This window comes from Homalodisca vitripennis, chromosome 7 (assembly GCF_021130785.1).
Source record: "Homalodisca vitripennis isolate AUS2020 chromosome 7, UT_GWSS_2.1, whole genome shotgun sequence".
NCBI classification, from domain to species: domain Eukaryota; kingdom Metazoa; phylum Arthropoda; class Insecta; order Hemiptera; family Cicadellidae; genus Homalodisca; species Homalodisca vitripennis.
Genome location: NC_060213.1, coordinates 108711012 through 108731144, shown reverse-complemented (window position 1 = coordinate 108731144; position 20133 = coordinate 108711012). Strand labels below are relative to the sequence as shown.

Sequence of the window (20133 nt, the reverse complement as noted above, 5' to 3'; positions counted from 1 at the left end):
CTTAAATGTCTTTCATAGTTCAAAAATTAATTTAAAAACAATAACTATCGGTATGATAAGAGATATATAAATGAATAATTTATTAGTTCATATTAAGTTAGAATTAAACAGTGAGGAAAAAAATATAACCAACTACAGTTACTCAAAAATGTATCTTGCCCAGGGTGCTAAGATATCTAGAGACAGCCCTGATGGTGATTTGTATGCAGCTGGGTTCATGGGCGGGAGGAGCTATCATCTGACCTTGAATCACACTTTACCACTCTTGTATTTATAGACTCGACAATCTACAGCCACCCGTTGAGCTGTGCGGTCAGTCCCAGCTGCTGTTTGTTGTTTCGACTTTGAGGTTATAGCCTACTTCACTGTAATGGCTGGTGAATCGAAAATCAAACTATCCTACTTCACTCTCGTAGGGCTTGCAGAGCCTATTCGATTTATGCTGTCCTACCTCGGAAAAGATTTTGAAGACTACAGATTTGGAGGGAAAGAATGGCTAACAATCAAACCAAGTAAGTACAAACATTGGAATAAACAATCACTTTGGCTCAAATCAAACAATTTCGTAAAATAATGTTATTTAGGCTACATTTATCGCTGAATGTAAAAATTAATGTTTATTATTTTCTATTTTATAAATAGATCATTTGAGAATTTAATTATAATTAATAATATAGTTGTTGGTACGTTAAACAATACAGGGTGAGTCAGATAAGTTGTCCTAAACATGCATTAGGAGAACGAGAAAAGTGGGTCTTAGCCTACATAAAAAAACCGGTATTTTCAAATACTTTAAAGATAAAATACTTTTACTTAATCGGCTATAATTCCCTTTAAAATGACATGTACCATATGAACATATTTACTACCATTTCTTCATTTCCACAAAATTAATACCGTAGTTAAATAAGTTTAAATCGACATACTTCAAAATTCTAAATTGAAGGGTAGGTACTTCATGTTTTAACTCGTTTTAAACGTCTTTGAAATATTTTACGTTACAGCCATGTCTAACAGTTGTTTAGTGAGAATTAAAGAATAAATGTTTAACATTAAAACAAACCTAGTATTATTAGTATAAATTATAATTTCAACATTTTCAAACGTAACTAGGTGCGTAATTTAATGAAAATATTTTAAATGGATACTCTATGGGTGATTTAGTAGGGTTGCATTTTGTTTGACTATTAAAGCCCCTCTCGTTCTCCTAATGTACATCTAGGACACCTTATCCTACTTACCTGTATATCAATAAATTCTATCTCATTAGTGTATCAATTTATTTGAGATTGTGGGTTAGACTAATAATTTATTCTTACAATTATTTTTAGGATAAATCAGATAACCAACTATACGCAATGAGTTAAGAAAATTACAAAGGACAGAAGTAAATAATGGGATTTGATTGATATATGAGTCTGAATGCTGGTTTATCACCACCATAAAGAAACTTGAAAATCTATTATAGTTACATTGACAGTTGATTAAAATTCCATCAAAGAGTTTTGATTCATAATCTTGTACTGCTGTTTTAAAACTTGATTTTTTAATTTCATATAAAAATAAATATATACAATGCGTTATCGAACAAAAAAACCATTAGTTCAATTTGAATTGTTTTTCAGTTATGACTACTTATTAAATGGGTATCAGTTGTAAATTCTATTTCATTTTAATAATTGTTTAAATCATCCATTTTAATTCACGCACGTCTTACAAATCTGTGAGAAAAAGTCATACATTCGGTCTTCAGGGAACACCAGGCTATACCTGTTTATTAAAAAATATTTCGATTTAACACTGTCATATAGATTGAGGGGACTTTCAGACAACTTGTTGAAATGGAGAGGGTTTCTGATGGTGGAAAAATGGATGATTCATAAAATGCTTACATACAATGGGACTAGAAATGCAAGATAGTATCTGTAGAAAATACAACGAAGTCGACAAAAATGTACGCAGGTAGTAGTTTTTAATACCTGAAAATGAGCAACAGATAAAACCTCTTCCTAGGACAATATTTCTAAGAACTAATATGTAATGGTGCCTAAATTCCCTCTAAGAAGATGGACCGAGCCAAATGTTCCAGAATATGGCCCTAAAAGGTGCAAAAATTCCGAAGCTATTTAAGTTATAACTGACGAATCACAAAGCCAACTTTTAATTATTAGTCTCTCGCTACACTTATGTTAAGTAATTTCTCACCTGAAGAAGAAGGTGCGTTATAGTTCTCGAAACGTCGAATTTTTGTTGTGACGCACTTTAGAAAATTACCGGGGAATCTTTTGAATTTTGTCTCGCATTTTTTAAACTATTTTTACCAGCTCAAAATTATTTCTACATACTTATGGCGGATCCAAAAATTGTCGTCCATGACCCATTTTATAGCCTTAGCTGTTTTAACCGTATACGATAAAGTAGATTCGTTATCTCAATCGTTATCAGCGAGAGCTCTCTGTGCCCCGTTATCGCTGTTGATTGTTGGAGTTTCTCATTATCGGAAATTCGTTTGCAGTCGCCATCACGCTACCGTTTCACTCAGTTTGTAACAATAATTTAGTTATGTATTAATGTAAAAACGAATATTATATTGTCATCGTTATAAGTCTTTTCTGAGTTTACCAAACGATATTTGCTGTAAAAAAGGAAAAAATAACAACAAATCAATATTATTGTGTTTGAAATGAAGATAAAATTGCTAGTAAATTGCGGGGACGTAATGAGTATACCCAAACGGGTAGCCTATTAGTAGTAATGCATTTGGCCATCAGCGCGGAGTGAGGCAGTCATTGATGGCGGAAATCATTACTGTCAGCTCGTTTGACGGGGGGGGGGGAGGCGCTCGACGATAAAGACTGTGGTAGAACGATTTATTTTACCTTTTGTACTATAAATTTTGTAATCAACATATTTTGGTATCTCGAGCGGTTTTTGAGATATTGATTACATGTAATGACCATAAGAACTTTACTATTACAAAGACGTGGGTATAGGAATGAGAAACAAGTCGAAGTTTGGTACAAAAACTGTTTTTTCTAAACTCCTTGTCTAAGTTCGTTGACCAGCTTGGTACGCCATTTCTTTCCTTCAGAGCGGCCGTTTAAACTTTTGAAAATTGACAACTCCGTTATTTTTTAACCTAGAGAAAAACCTCAAACATTTCCTAAACCCATTGTTATACAATATTTTTTTGTATCTAGAGTGGTTTTAGATATATTGAGTACATGTAAATCCCCTGGTAATAGAGTAGACCTAATAATACTACAGTTCTCACAAAATCTACCAACTTCGTACTGAGATCACTTTTCCTTTACTAAATATTAAGTACGGTATTAAATTTTATTTGTTGTAAACGATGACGTAAATTGTTTATATTTTGCATAATTATGTACCGTAATGTAGTGAGAGTAAATTAGAATTAGAAACTAGCTGTCAAGGAACTTAGAACTTGGGAGGATAAAGAACGTTAAAAAAATGAACACAAAGAGAAAACACAATGTAATCAAAACAAAATAGTGGCAGCACCAACAGCTTTGTCGTAGGCAATTTATTATCTTTACACGTTACTTGCTAGATAAGTATTATCCAGCTGGACTTATTCGTATATGTTCAAGATACTCCATGGGGCAAATGTCCAGTGCTGGAATTGAATGGACAGAAATTGACTCAAAACGTGGCCATCTGCCGCTACCTGGGGAAGGAGGCAGGACTGGGTGGCAAGGACAACTGGGAGGATCTCAAGATCGATGAGATAATTGATGTCCTCACCGATCTTCGTATTGGTAAGTAGACTATCTGAGAACCAATATTCGTACTAGTGATGCACAGACCATGAGCGAACCGGTTCACTGATCCGGTCACGAAACTCTTTACCAACCTTTTCAAGTGTTATTGCAGGACCAGATACAAACAAGAATATATCAAAATTTGTGACAATTCAATAATCATCCTAACAGCCGCAATGTTGTCTCTTAAATTAATTATATTTCATTTGGGAACGGCTTTGTTGTAAAAATTTGAAATTCAGTATATAGCTTTATAACCTAAAGACTGAATTAGAAAAAAGTAATAACAAATAATAATAAAAATAAAAAACAACAAGCCTTAATAATATTTAGCAGTTTATTTAAGTAAACAAATCAAAATCGTGGCTTTTTGGGTATTTATTAAGTTTTCGCAAGTATTAATATGAAGTTTGGTTTGTCTTTGATCCTGGAACAATAACTGAAAATGTTGGTACAGAGTTTGTGACTCTCTGAATGATTTTTTTACATAATTACGTTATAAAAACAAGTTTTTGGTCGTAAGATATATGTTTTAGTTATTGATCAAAATCTTTTCTATGAAGTGTTAACTCAAAATCGAGTTTAAAAAATCTGTAAAAATGTTACTAGATATACCTTAAACTAACCCTGACACGCTTTTAAGTAGGCCTAGTTATTTTAAGGATTACTTCAGTTATTTAAAAACATTTTAAAACCAGTCATTGAATATTTTGTTTATTGGCAGGTTATTGTGTGTGTTTTGTATAGCGTACTGATTAGATAAACAAAATTTTACACCGAAATAAAATTAACTTGAAATAGGATTGGACAAGAGAGGAGTCCTTATTATTTTAATTGTATTAATTATTATATAGATTTTTGTTTGAAAATTTGGTACATTTCAAAATTGCCAACATTTACAAGTGAGCTGTGAATGTTAAATAAAAAAAAAACATACAAACAAACATCAACCGTCGTGGTTATGCGTTACCGATCGAGTGGTAAATTAAGGAATAATAATTATTAATATATTAAAATAAGCATTAAATACGCTATATTGAGTAGATCTAACAATAATAAAAAATATTAAACATTTAAAGTTTAACTAATGAAATTGAGTCCATTACTAGAAGATGGATTAGAAATAAACGATTTTATAGGCATATGCTGGTAGCGCTCTTTCAACGAATTACATTTGCCGAACAAAATTTCTACCACACAAGTCATGTTCTATTCTCTTTTGGAATAAATCATATTTTAAACACACTAGAAGGTATTTTAAGTTTAACTGAAAGTATTAAACCTACGAACTAATGCGAGAGTATAATGTTCTATTCTCTTTTGGAATAAATCATATTTTAAACACACTAGAAGGTATTTTAAGTTTAACTGAAAGTATTAAACCTACGAACTAATGCGAGAGTATAATGTTCTATTCTCTTTTAGAATAAATCATATTTTAAACATACTGGAAGGTATTTTAAGTTTAACTGAAAGTATTAAACCTACGAACTAATGCGAGAGTATAATGTTCTATTATCTTTTGGAATAAATCATATTTTAAACATACTAGAAGGTATTTTAAGTTTAACTAAAAGTATTATACCTACGAACTAATGCGAGAGTATAATGTTCTATTCTCTTTTGGAATAAATCATATTTTAAACATACTGGAAGGTATTTTAAGTTTAACTGAAAGTATTAAACCTACGAACTAATGCGAGAGTATAATGTTCTATTCTCTTTTAGAATAAATCATATTTTAAACATACTAGAAGGTATTTTAAGTTTAACTGAAAGTATTAAACCTACGAACTAATGCGAGAGTATAATGTTCTATTCTCTTTTAGAATAAATCATATTTTAAACATACTAGAAGGTATTTTAAGTTTAACTGAAAGTATTAAACCTACGAACTAATGCGAGAGTATAATGTTCTATTCTCTTTTAGAATAAATCATATTTTAAACACACTAGAAGGTATTTTAAGTTTAACTGAAAGTATTAAACCTACGAACTAATGCGAGAGTATAATGTTCTATTCTCTTTTAGAATAAATCATATTTTAAACATACTGGAAGGTATTTTAAGTTTAACTGAAAGTATTATACCTACGAACTAATGCGAGAGTATAATGTTCTATTATCTTTTGGAATAAATCATATTTTAAACATACTAGAAGGTATTTTAAGTCTAAAAGTATTATACCTACGAACTAATGCGAGAGTATAATATTAAAAAACTAATGGAAAATCCATATTAGAAGCCTGACAAACTTTGACTATCATAATTAAACTTAATGACTGTGCATGTATACCGCCTTCAACTCAATGGGACGGAGGTTATCTCTACTGTAGGTGTCACGAAAGAGTGTCGTTAGCGGCGATCAATAGAATGGACAAGTCCGCGCGACGTTGCCACACAACACGTCAGTAGTCAACGTAGAGAATTTTATTTACTTAAAACTATGTGGGGAACAATATTAACTTGCTGTATTATTATGAAATGTCGATAAATAACCGTCGAGGATTGAACACATAAGATTAAACATGCGCAAGAAAATGTGGTGATGACTTGCCACACACTAAACTAAATTTTGGCAATAGAATGTCGTGTACATTCTTATTTTACCAGGCGACGTTATGGATAAGAATCCCTCGATGACACTTAAGCTGGAGATCAACAACGGCTTAAATGTGACTTCCAAACCACCACCAATGGCCAGGCAGGCGGGCTGTTTGCAAGGACAGGGTCGCTCAGCGGTCACCCATCCAAGCGACTGTCATGCATATAGCCATGATTTTTGCTGTTTTGCTCATAATTAAATTAACTATAACAGTTTAAATAAAAAGTCGTATTAGCCCAGACGTATTTTCATTGAATCTTACAAAGTTATTTTAAGTAAACGTTATCAGATGTTTCTTTTACGTCCTTTTACCTGTTACATATTGGTAATATGTTGTATATTTTATATAGTACATATCTATATTGATATGAATGTGGCAGTGTACCAGTATTGTGATGGCACACAGCTCCACGTAAGATACAAAGATAGATTGAAGAAGATGCTTAGAAGAATACATTGTGTTGTGAACATGTGCCGTATTATTTCAATCCTATTAAATGCTAATTAATAAGTAATAATTAAAATATCACCCAAGTGATATTAAACATGATGTCAGGTGTGAATACTGTAAAAGTAGTGTCGTGAAGTAATAATCGCGATAACCTTGTTTTTAAGTAATGTTAATAGATTGAAATTATAACCTAAAAATGGATTTTAAACAACCTTGAGGGTTAGTGATTGATGAAAACGTAGCAAACAATTGGGCTCTGTTTAAACAAAAGTTTGGAAATTTCCTCCTTGCATCAGGCAATGATGGAAAAGAAGACAAGGTTAAAGTAGCAATGCTTTTACATTGCATAGGGGATGAAGATATGGAAATTTATAATACATTTAAACAAGACGAAGCAGATACTTTCAAAAAAGTGATCGAACTCTATGATGCATACTTCAATCCTAAGAAGAATGTTGTGTACTGTAGGTATAAATTTTTTAGTAGAATACAACAAGAAAATGAACTTATAGATCATTACGTTACGTCATTGAAAGCTCTAGCCAAACCTTGCGATTTTCAAGAAGACGAAGACACTCTAATAAGAGATAGGGTAGTGATTGGTATTAGCGACAAACAGTTACAGGAAGCTCTACTTAGAGAAAGCGATTTAACTTTGTCTAAGGCGTTGAATCAGTGTCGAGCTGCTGAACTGAGTAGGCAGCAAGCACAGGTGATTCAAGGCAAGGTAGGCCTAGGTACTGCAGATAGCGTAGGCTTGCATGCAATCAAGAAGAAAGGTTATATAAGACCTAAGTATTTCACTAATGATAGGCCTAAAAACAATAATTTTTAGTCCAAACCAAAAACTAAGCGACCAATCAAGAGGTCAAGGAGCTCGTCAAGATTTTAATAAAGGACAAACGTATAAGTGTCTAAAATGTGGAACTGAGCATACTAGGGCTAATTGTCCTGCGTATGGAAAAACTTGTAGAAAATGATGTGGGTAGGCCAAATGATAACAATATAAAAAATGTTGTTAAAGACCTAATGTTGTTCCTGATAGGCCAGTGCAAAACCAAACAACTAGATGTGGTCGGGCTATCAGAAAGCCTGCTCATTTGAATGACTTTGTTTAGAGATAACTTTTGTTTGAAAGTTTTTGGTAACATCCATTTTCATAATTATATTAACTTTAATCTGTTTGTGCTGTTTTATCATTTTTATTAAAAAAGGAGGATGTTACATATTGGTAATATGTTGTATATTTTTATATATTACATATCTATACTGATATGAATGTGGCAGTGTACCAGTATTGTAATGGCACACAGCTCCACGTAAGATAGATTTAAGAAGATGCTTAGAAGAATACATTGTGTTGTGAACATGTGCCGTATTATTTAAATCCTATTAATCCTAATTAATAAGTAATAATTAAAATATCACCTAAGCGATATTAAACATTACCTGACATAGGGCACTGCATTACTTTTTTAATGTTAACCAGTGTAGTCTTTGATTGTATTAGTTACACAAGAGATAACACAGCCAATGCTATAAATTGAGGCACGGCAATAGTGAGCGCTAGGACTGCCATCTGTGGAGTGAGAGGTGAAGTAGCTCAGCTTATGTGGCGCATCCCTAGCGTCAGATCTCAGAACTAACTGAAATAATCCACTGGATCCAGCATTCTACGTCTGTGTAAATTATTTATCTGATATGTAATTAATACAGTGAAAGGTGTAATGAAGTATTATTCTAAGGTTTTATTAGCATTTCATCAGAAATTGATGTATTGTTGGGCATGTAGTACATAGCCTACACTCGTATGTTAATATATTATTTCATTTTTATGTTGGATAGTGAAATATCAATAATGCTATAGGATGCCATTATGAGTGGGGTTGTAAGCTTGAATAACTATACATTTAGCGTAGAGGTAAAGTAGCGTCTAAGGTAGAGCCGGAGATCTTTTTTACTTTTTTTTACTAGGTTTCTTTTGTGAGAAATAAAGTTTCTTTCTTCTTCTTAAGACCTCACTGGTTCGATTCCCGGGGAGGAATCGAATAAATATTTGCAAATGGTTTGAGTAGTATCCCCGAGAGTATAGACCGAGTCTCTGATCGGCCCGAGAGCTTACCCTTTCTTCTTCCCAATTCACGTCCCCCGTCATGGCGGTACTCTTACCGAATGGTTACTGAGACAAAAAGTTGTGGGTATCGGCCGGGATTTGAACCTGGATCCTCGTGCTTACGTGTCTGACGATCTAGCAAATAGGCCACGGAGAATAATAATTGGAAGTGGCTAATTCATACAGTATTCGCCACTGTTGTAGTTCCCAATATTTCCACTGGAGTGCAACCAGTAGAGAAAAACAGCTGGTCAAGCCATCGTAGTTCCTAATATCTCTAACAGAGTGCTCGCCACCTGTAAAAACGCCACGCTCCGTGTACACTACCAACCGATCCACTACCAAACTGATTTACTTATTATAATGGCTAGAGCGCCAGGCACTTGGCATGGGGATCCGGCTTTAAATTCCACCGACGCGATGTAAGAACGTTTTGCCCCAGTCCCAGTACTCCACTCAGACCGTCACCGCTATTTCACTCACGGGGAGCGTCGCCATGGAGGCGTGACTTGGGGAGAGGAGAAAAATAGCTCATAACTAAGCTATAGCTAAGGTTTATACTCTCTTGAAAACTACTGATTTGGCCTTTATTCCTTAAATCGGTTTATATACTTAATTTAAATGTCACTGTCATAGAAACAACAATATTATAAATTAATGGTTTCAACTGCCTTCAAATTTAATAGTTATATGTATCAAAATCAACTCTTTATATGTATTTTGTTACTAGAATTGGTGAAATACCACTACGAAATGGACGTAGCAAGGAAAGAAGCACTGAAAGGGCCTACCTTCAACGAGATTGTGCCATTTTACATGAAAAAACTTGATGACCATGTAGCAAAGAACAATGGTTATTTGGCCAACGGAAAGGTAGGCTGATTTTTGTATATTTGTTATATGTTATTTCTGATTCAATAAGTTACGAGAAAAATATATATTTTCACGCTAGCAATAGAGTCCATTGTAATTAAACAAGCCTACTATAGTACCTAATAAATGAGCAAGATAACATTATTTTAACAACAACCAAGAAACATATCACATACTGTACCATATTAAACTTGATTATATAAATATTTCCTAATAGTATTGCAAATACACAGGTAAATAGTTTCCAAATATCCAAGTTTCCGGTATTGTGCGTGTATTTTACTCGGTTTATGTCGATTTTTATGACAATAATACCAGCGATTTCCTATGAGCCTGGACCACCTTTTGTCGGCTTCTTTGTTTGTCTCTATTTTGGGAATTCATCGCAGCAAAAAAGCTTGACTTCTTATTATCTAGATTCACTTCAACACACCATCGTACTCCTTCCCCCAACTTCGCCTGGTAAAATAAAACATTTCCTTTCATTACTTTTGCTATAAGACCTTCACTGCAGTCCAGACCGTTCTCCTGTACAAACTGAGGTGTGGGCAGATACGCTGAAAGCGTAATGGATTCGGCTTGGACAAGTTCAGCGGGTGGTGGCTCATAGTGCCTAAGCTCACAGCGCCACAACGTGAATTTGCTCACAGCGCCACAACGTGAATTTGCTCACAGCGCCACAACTCATAGCGCCACAGATTTGGCCGGAGTGCTCACAGCGCCCAACACAACCGAATAAATAATCGGGTCCATGCTCACAGCGCCACAGCTCATAGCGCCACAGATTTGGCCGGAGTGCTCACAGCGCCACAGCTCATAGCGCCACAGATTTGAGAGTGGGGGAAACACCCGCTGGAGGGGTAACCCGCCTTCCCTGTACCAACCTCCAAAGTTATAATTCCCGTGATAACCAAGAAAATTGTTTCTATTGTTTGAACCGGTATTTTAAAACCTATTATGTGGTAATCACGCTGTATTAATTAATTATCCTTTGTGTGTATATCTGTATTTATAATGTTTAAAAATAGATTATTATTGTTAATGAAATAATAGTAGAACAGGTATTAATTATCACGAATTGATTGTAGTTTTTTATTTTCTGTACGCATCAGCTTTATGTCATTGTGAATTTGCATGTTGTATATTGAATTGTAATCGCTTTAAAATTAGTCCTCACACTCGTACATGCATAATTGTTGTTAACATGATATTTTGAACTACGTGTGGGCTATGTGAATACTTTTTGATTTTAGTTAAAACAAATTTTATTATGTTCCTATACCTTTTTTAAATGATCTGATTGTTTTAAATTCTTCGTGAATGACATGCGTATTTGAAACAGAATACAGTTATTGTTTAATGGACGTTCAGATACCTATTTAGTGTACTAGACCTGAACTTGTATTAGTACATACTAACATTAACAATACTCATGTAATATTGTATGTATTTAGGAATAACAAAAAATACTATATTCATGGGAAACATATGTGCAGATCACCAGATTTATGCATATAGATAAAACAAGTTTACTTAACTAAAAGACATGACAAAAATCGAGAGAAAACAACAAAATTTATTAATTCTTATCTCACCCTGCTAGCGGTCTATTCTTAAGCGTAGTAGCCTAGAATATTATATATATATATATATATATATATATATATATATATATATATATATATATATATTATATATATATATATTATATATATATATATATATATATATATATATATATACACACACAGACACTATCATTTCCTCACTTCCCGCGCTTCCGGTGAGAGAGACAGCGAGTAATGGCCATGAACGCCTACCTGTCATCTCTTATAACGGCTAATTTGTAATAGTCTTAACATAGTTCTCATCGCTTTCGTTGTCGGCGCTAGTCGTGTATTAATGACTTTTGTTATTAATGAGTATTGATGTATATAGTACTAAAAAAACTAAATAATACCATAAAACCTCTAGATATCTAATTTTACAGTTTAGAAATATTATAATTCCTAAAAGAGAATATATTTTACTCTCTGTTACTTATAAGACATTTACGTTCTTGAAAGGTTCCAGAAAGGATCCGTGTACTTAGTTGATCTTTTTATTTATTTATAGGCTTCCTAAAATATGTAGAGCCTTCTCATTGAACAGGATACGGAGTTGACTTTAGTTCAGTTCGCCAAGCTGATCAGTCCGGCATTTTCTTCAATTGAATGTGCCATTATTGTACTTGTAAAATACAGGTTTAATTTAAACATCTAGCTGTTTTATTTGTGTCCAAACAACATTTCATCTTTTATTTAGTTTTTAAAATATAGGATAGATAGGTGCTCGTTTAACACGCTGACGGCACAGAGGCTGGTCGGGCCGAAAACGCGGCATTTCTAGAATTGGGCACCCAAGATTTTGCAAGATGTGCACCCACACGTACAAGTAAGGAAAGTCAGTAATAAATGCTGCAGAATCATATAAATATATCTGTATATATATATATATATATATATATATATATATATATATATATTATATATATATATATATATATATATATATGTATATATATATGATTCTGCAGCATTTATTACTGACTTTCCTTACTTGTACGTGTGGGTGCACATCTTGCAAAATCTTGGGTGCCCAATTCTAGAAATGCCGCGATATATATTCTAGATATATATATATATATACACATAATTATTGGTTGTATTATTTGTATTATTATTATTTTAATTATAATTATACACACACACACACACACACACACACACACACACACACACACACACACACACACACACACACACACACATACAGGGTGTAACTGAAATACACCGACAAACTTCAGGAGGTTGTTCCTGAGGTCAAAACGAACCAAAAAGTTCCTATAAATGTATGTCCTAAAATGCATCGTTTTCCGTCTGTCCGTCTGTTTGTGTTTATTACATTAAATTTTTTTTCTAAACAACCATTAAAGGTACAAAGTTAAACTTTTCAACATATGCTAATCTAGTAAAGATTGTCAATTTAAAAAAAATTGAAAATTTTTACTCAACAAAATTCAAAATGGCGGCTAATTAAAACCTTTGATGGTGAATTTCTCAAAAACTACTTCCTGTATAAAAAATCTACTAGAATATAAAAAAAAATCTAAATTTATTTATAAAACGAACGGTACCTCATTTTTTGAAATCGCTCAAGAAATAAAAAAGTTATGGCATTTTTCTTAACCTAGTAACATATCACATTTACAAGTTTTTTTCTTGTTTCAAAAAACTACAGTAGCCTACAATATTGTTTAGAACATTCAACAAAAATATCTCACATTAAACAAAAATATCTCACATTAAACAAAAGAGTTTTAAGCTGTCATTATTAAGAAATACGGAATAACTTAACGGAGCAACATTTATTTCAAAATATCACTTTACAATAAATGTTCAATATGCCTTCCATTTGATGCGATGCATTCATTAACACGTCTGGTCATTGATTGCCGAGTTCTTTCAAATATTCCTGGTGTATTCCTTACAGTGTTACAGGCTGCAGTGATACGCTGTAAAAGGTCATCCCTGGTATTAACTGGTCTTTCATAAACTAGAGTTTTCAAATGGCCCCAAAGGAAGAAATCGATTGGATTTAGATTTGGCGACCGAGGCGGCCATGATACAGGTCCCCCTCTGCCTATCCATCTTTCCCATAAGTTTGGTCCAGAAATTGCCTGACATCTAGTCTGAAATGCGCGGGAGCTCCATCATGCATGAACCAACAGTGCTCTCTCACACCCAAGGGAACATCATCTAAAATTTCAGGCAATTCGTGTTGTAAGAAATGTCTGTAGTTTTCACCATTTAGTATGTCAGGTAATACAAAAGGACCTAATAAACAGTCTCCAATGATGCCTGCCCAAACATTTATTTTAAACTGCTGTTGATATCTCCCTTCATGAATGGCTTGTGGGTTTTCATCAGCCCATTGATGCATATTGTGGTAGTTGGTTATTCTATCTCGATTAAAACAAGCTTCATCTGTATACACAACTAATGATGTAAAACCAGGGTTGCTTGCTCATAAAACCATTGACAAAACTGTAAACGTAATGGAAAGTCAGCTGGACCAAGGGCTTGTACACGCTGATAATGGTACGGATATAACATCTGCTCATGTAGAACTCGCCATACTGTCATGTGGTCTACGTTGAGTATTGCTCCTAACTGCCTAGTACTTACGACTGGATCTTCCTCTACTCGCTGTAAGATGTTTTCTTCCAAATCAGGAGTTCTACGCTGTCTCTGTACACCTCGGTCTGCAGTAGAAGGTAACAAAGTGCCAGTCTCATGAAGTCGGTTGAAAACAGCAGCAAATGTTGAATGAGTAGGTTGTTGTCGATTTGGAAATGATTCGTAATACAGGCGGGATGCTAGGCGACTATTACCGTTAGCTTTTCCATACATAAATATCATGTCAGCTTGATGGCTAAATGGGTAACCTGCCATCTTCAATAGAATAAGAGCACTATCGACTAATAATGTTTCTACAAGTGAAAGTAACAGATCATATCTTGTCAAAAATAAACAAGGAAATGACTTACTTATCTGAATTCATTGTTGTTTCTAATCAGCTGTGTCTCAACATGAAAACATATTCAGCTGTTTAAACCATGAAAGTTGAGTCATGTAGATTGCTTGTTACAATGTCGTTTTTAAAATTTAATACTAATTATCATGTTTAAAGTTTTTTAACCCAAAATATCGTTTTATTTTTATACTGCCTAAATACTTACATTAACTTTTGAAACAAGAAAAAAAACTTGTAAATGTGATATGTTACTAGGTTAAGAAAAATGCCATAACTTTTTTGTTTCTTGAGCGATTTCAGAAAATGAGGTAACCGTTCGTTTTATAAATAAATTTATATTTTTTTTATATTCTAGTAAATTTTTTATACAGGAAGTAGTTTTTGAGAAATTCACCATCAAAGATTTTAACTAGCCGCCATTTTGAATTTTGTTGAGTAAAAATTTTCAATTTTTTTTTAAATTGACAATCTTTACTAGATTAGTATATGTTGAAAAGTTTAACTTTGTACCTTTAATGGTTGATTAGAAAAAAAATTTAATGTAATAAACACAAACAGACGGACAGACGGAAAACGATGCATTTTAGGACATAAATTTATAGGAACTTTTTGTTTCTTTTTGACCTCAGGAACAACCTCCTGAAGTTTGTCGGTGTATTTCAGTTACACCCTGTATATATATATAATTCTTTTGTGCGTCACTGAACCCCTGCTAAGCGCATGAACCAATTTTAATGATATTGTTTGTGTGTCTTCAGGTAGATTCGAGAATGGTTTAGATTTACAATACGATCCAATTTAAATTTTTTAATTTAAGAAGTTTTTTTATTTATACAGTGTAGGCTACTTATTTTTTAAATATATTTATTTGTACTTAACAGCTGTTAATACTTTCACCTGAACTTCGTCAAAGAGGCAGAAACATTTGTTCATATTTAAATTTCAGAAAGTATTAAACTATTTTAAAGTGCTTGATCAGTAGTATAATGCAGATTTCAAAAAACGAAGTTATTATCTAATTTTAAGTTTAGATTGCACCAATAATCGATAAACCATGTAATGCAATGAAAATACTATTTAAACACTGTTATAAAAACTCCCTTATTGCACAAAGCAGTGCATGTTTGCACATAAGCTAATCGAATATGGTTAACTCTCTTGACATTGTGTATGGCATTTTTATTGTAGCTAAAGAAAAGGAAGGGGAGCACACTCTACCCCTTATAAATTTTTCTTGATAAGTGAAAACATCAAAATCACTTAGTTGGATTCCAAAAACCAACAAATGGGATGATTTTTTTGTAAGTGCAACAGCATAATCCAATAGTGTAACTGTAAATAAGGCCGCAGTAACTTTTAAGTCACATTGTAAGATATATATTTTCTTCATCGGAAAAAGAGGCTAGCTATAAAAATTTCGCCTTAAGAATCATAGATCGAAAAAAAAATTGAAAGAGTCGAAAGAAGACGCTGTATGATCGAAGTTGGTTTTTGTTAGTATATATTTTCTTGATCGGGGAAAACTCTACAATAGTACCTGAAATGGACGGAACTTGGAGCAACAGTTTTCTACACATAACATAGCTGGGGTAGGAAAGATGTATTGAATTTGAATGTTAAATATAGCCTCTGTTCACCTTTTATTGCAGCTTCTGTTATCTGACACTGTCTCAGGCTTGACTCCTAGTACCTCATTCCTCTGAAGGGATCCAAAGATAGTCAGAAAGTCAGAATGAAATTCATAATACAAATTTAACCAACCCTTCCCACCATATTTACGTTATGTGTATAAAACTCGGTTGCTCCACTGTGCTTAGAGACCGTATCAGATCATCGTAGTGCACTCAGTTGTGCATATGATGAGATAATGAGAACACCACTCCATCTATTCGGAGGTGTCTCTGATGATGTAAAGGTGTTAAAGCTTCGTTTTGAGCTTCTTCGTCGCCGACTTTCTTTGGATCTCTGCAGGACTCAAGTTTGAGACAGCGTCAAATACCAGACACTGGTATAAAAGGATTGTGAATTGCAGCTAAATTCAACATTCAAACATCATAAGTGCTTTGAAAAAGTAGGAAACGGCGCCGCGCGTGTAACAGCTGGTTGATTTATAAACTAATAAATGTCTAATGAGTATAAATCCTATCAGTATTCACATGCAGAACGTGTAATATCATACAGTGTTTATTAAATCTCAAAATAATAACTGATAACCGATTTTGTAAGGTTCTTCCTGATTTCTTTGTATGTCGTTCTTCAAAAGACATACACAAAATGCAAAATAATAATAAGGAATAATGATAAGTTAACGAGAAGAAACCTTAAATTTTAAACAAAACTGTTTTTGGTTATCATAATCCAAAATAATATACAAAATATTTTTCTTTTACTCGAATACATGTGTGAATACAACCTAATCGGTAAAAGATTATTCCAATGTGATATAGGTGTATAGACTACTTTAATGTGGTAGAAGTTTGAAATAAGATGTTTAGCATGTAAGAGAGGTCTTCGGTTCACGGTTCCGTCAGGTATATCCTGTAGAAAAACAAATTATAGTAAAACAATTTATGGCATGGATGTGTTCTAGTTTTTAAAATGCTTTCAAAATCTTTAATTTGTCTTGAAAGCGGTGTAACAATTTTCATTTTTTATTGTACCAAAGGTATCAGTGGAGAAAAAGCAGTGTTAAACCGTATACTACACAATGGGCTTCCCATTAAGTATTTTTAGTGTGAACTTCAACATCTGGAATCTGAATTGGGTTTACAAGCTATTAAAAAATCGTACAAATTAATTTCCATTATAATTTTGTTGTACGTATAGGCTACCGTATATTGAACAAGAAACTTCAAAAGGGAATGGTTGTTGGAAAACAAGTGCCCAAAATATTAAGGACTATTTAGGAACTAGGTGTATCGAGTCATCAGCCGATGTGGCCAGGAAATAAAACGTAGATCGGGACCGGAAGATGAGCAGATAAAGAGATTGGAATGCGTGAGAGCGAGCAGCCAACTTAGTTCGTAGCTCGTGGGATCTTCGCCTGGCGCGCAACACCAACGAGTCTGTGTTTTCCACCCAAACCACACATGAACAAAGTCAAAACCGATCTTCTTTAGAAAAACAATCTATACTAAAAGAATTGGGCTGCTAATTGATATGTGCAGTTTTTAACTGCAATAGTATGATATTATATGTAATCAAGAAGTAAAACAAACTTATGTATAGAGATAACTAAAATGCGACTGCAATGTCATTGAATTATCCACTACATGCGCCGTGACGTTGGTTGGGATGGTTGTCTGCCTCAGTATTTCCCCTATATCAAGTGTCCCCCTCCAAAGTTATTATTTAATAAGTTTGAACCATTTGTTGTGGCGCTGTGAGCTGTGGCGCTATGAGCTGTAGCGCTATGAGGCCGCACCAGTTCAGCGTCCAGAAGAACTCAGAATCGCTTCAGCGTATCGCACGACCTCTGGGCCAGCAGTCCTGTTGGTCGCTGGAGTCTACACAAGCTCTTAGCAGGAGACATGAAGGGATCTACCAGCGACGTGGTGACCACCGCTTTAAAAAGGAAAAACGTGCTCGCACCTATCGGAACTGGCGGGAGATGTGGGAACATGAATTTCGGGACGATGCGATGGTCTGCAAGTCTTATCCCGCAGGTCCAACCTTGGGTGAAATGGTGAGGTGGACTACTACCTCCAAGTGGACTTGGTACTTCCAGGTTTATCTTTTACATATGGCCAAACAGGGTCACCGGACTGAATCTACTTCTCGGGCGTTCCCGACACGTGGAGCACACTTTCTTCCGCTGCTTGCGTTAGGAAACGCCCTGTTGGTGCTTTGTCGGTAACCTCGGAAATAATGCTGGAGGGTCAGAAATCTGGGCCTGTTCGTCGCACCTCGTCCAGAACATCCTCCCCGCAAAGGAGGCTGATCTAGATCGTCACACGGTCTAGACCTAGCTCTTCGAAGGCCAGATCGGCGCGAGCCCTGAGGGTTTAGGTTTAAAATCAGACTTAACCTGAAGTAAGTGGCTGTCGGTTTCCAGGTTAGGATCCTGACGCAAAAGAAGAGGTTTTAGGGGGTAGTTTACGTCTTTCGTGAGAGCCCTAAACTACAGGCTCGGGTCACCTGTGTGCATACATGAATTTTCTTGCCTCTTCCTTAAAATAAAAACTTCACTGCGTATCTGTACAGAGTGACTTATAACATCAAAAGTGTTGTAAATTACCTGAAAATTGTAAACACCTTTTTCAGTTTTTGCTGAACGATCCTCAAAAGCTGAGTTGTTATTGATACAGTATTTAATTATTTTAAATGATCGCTATCCCGAACCTTAACTGATGTTTTATATGTGTGAGTATAAAACGTATTATAACTTGAAATTTTAAATAACGTTTTATCTTTGTACGCTAATCGAGTTGATAATTTTGCATACATGTAAATGGCCATCAACCTGACATGTCGCTTGTCAAGTTTTTGGGTAATGAATTTATCTAATGTGAGGCTATGTAATTTTCGAGACAAGGTTTATTTGAGTCGGACATTATGGTAGTAACCGTAATCACTCATATTGTTACTATGAGTAACATATATGTAATAAAATAAAGAATAAAAATGTTTATATTGTACTTCTTAACACATTGTATACCCTTCGAACCTTAAAACACTAACAAGTATATAACAAACATGTATGTAGATGACTTTTGAATTCCACATCCTGTCGGGTTTACTCTGCAATGCTTAAGTAGTTGAAATATAACCATCCATTACCTTTTAAAATTGTGACACCGTACAGAAAATTAATTCGCCTCAAATATATTCAAAGGTTTTAAACTTGTTTATACCATACTTTATGCAATAGTTTGTGAAAACAAAACTAATTTCTTACGCTTTCCACAGTTTTCATGGGCTGACCTGTACTACGGTGCCCTTAGCGACTGCCTGAACTATCTGTTAGGCACTGAAATAACAGATGGCTACCCGAACATGAAAGCTCTGAAGGAGAAGATCTTCGCGCTGCCCGCCATCAAGGCCTGGGTCGACAAGCGCCCTCCGGACGATTTGAACCTTTAAAGAAGAGTTGGGTTTAATCCCCAACAAAATAATTGGAGTGTCACCACCTGAAAAATAAAGTTAATAATTCTAATGATAATCAATTTTTAATATGGAATAAGTAATGTTTAATAAAATTCTTCATAAATTAAATGCATTTACCTTAACCTATTTATACCTGATGACGAATTCTCTGAATCCGAAATGTGCATAATATACATAAGTAAAAGTGTTTAAAATCAACCCTGCCCACCATAGCTACGTTATGTGTGAAAGTCGTTTTACTGTTTGTCAACTTTAATTAAATGGTTTCATTTGCATAAAACATCCATTCTTGAACGTGATTAACAGATTTGATGTAAAGGTATGCCACACAATTTTGAACTTGTGCCCACATTGAGGTTTCTCAGCGAATACCCCCACAATACAAACTGAGTAAACGGCAGCTCTCAATGTGGGCCATGTCTTGTCACAGTAAATCTGCTCTAAATCAGCTATTTATTTTAAATATTTGATTTAAATACTTTTGGTGTTATTATATTTGTGATGGAAATTCTCTAAAAACTGTTATTCTTGTAAATACTTGAGAAAATTACAGATTCTTAAGATATTCAAAGCTTAAAAGTTTTAATGGCCACCATTTTGAAAATACTGAAGATAATTTCATGAT

At 34.2% G+C, this 20133-nt stretch overlaps 1 protein-coding gene across 1 annotated transcript; it reads left to right on the top strand.

Moving 5' to 3' along the window:
• The first annotated feature begins 277 nt into the window (after window positions 1-277).
• LOC124366172 (glutathione S-transferase-like) lies at window positions 278-19611 on the top strand. The gene is made up of 4 exons (XM_046822524.1): window positions 278-512; window positions 3615-3782; window positions 9685-9827; window positions 19311-19611. The coding sequence occupies exons 1-4, from the start codon at window positions 371-373 to the stop codon at window positions 19482-19484; spliced, it is 627 nt and encodes a 208-aa protein (XP_046678480.1). The 5' UTR covers window positions 278-370; the 3' UTR covers window positions 19485-19611.
• Window positions 19612-20133: the final 522 nt, after the last annotated feature.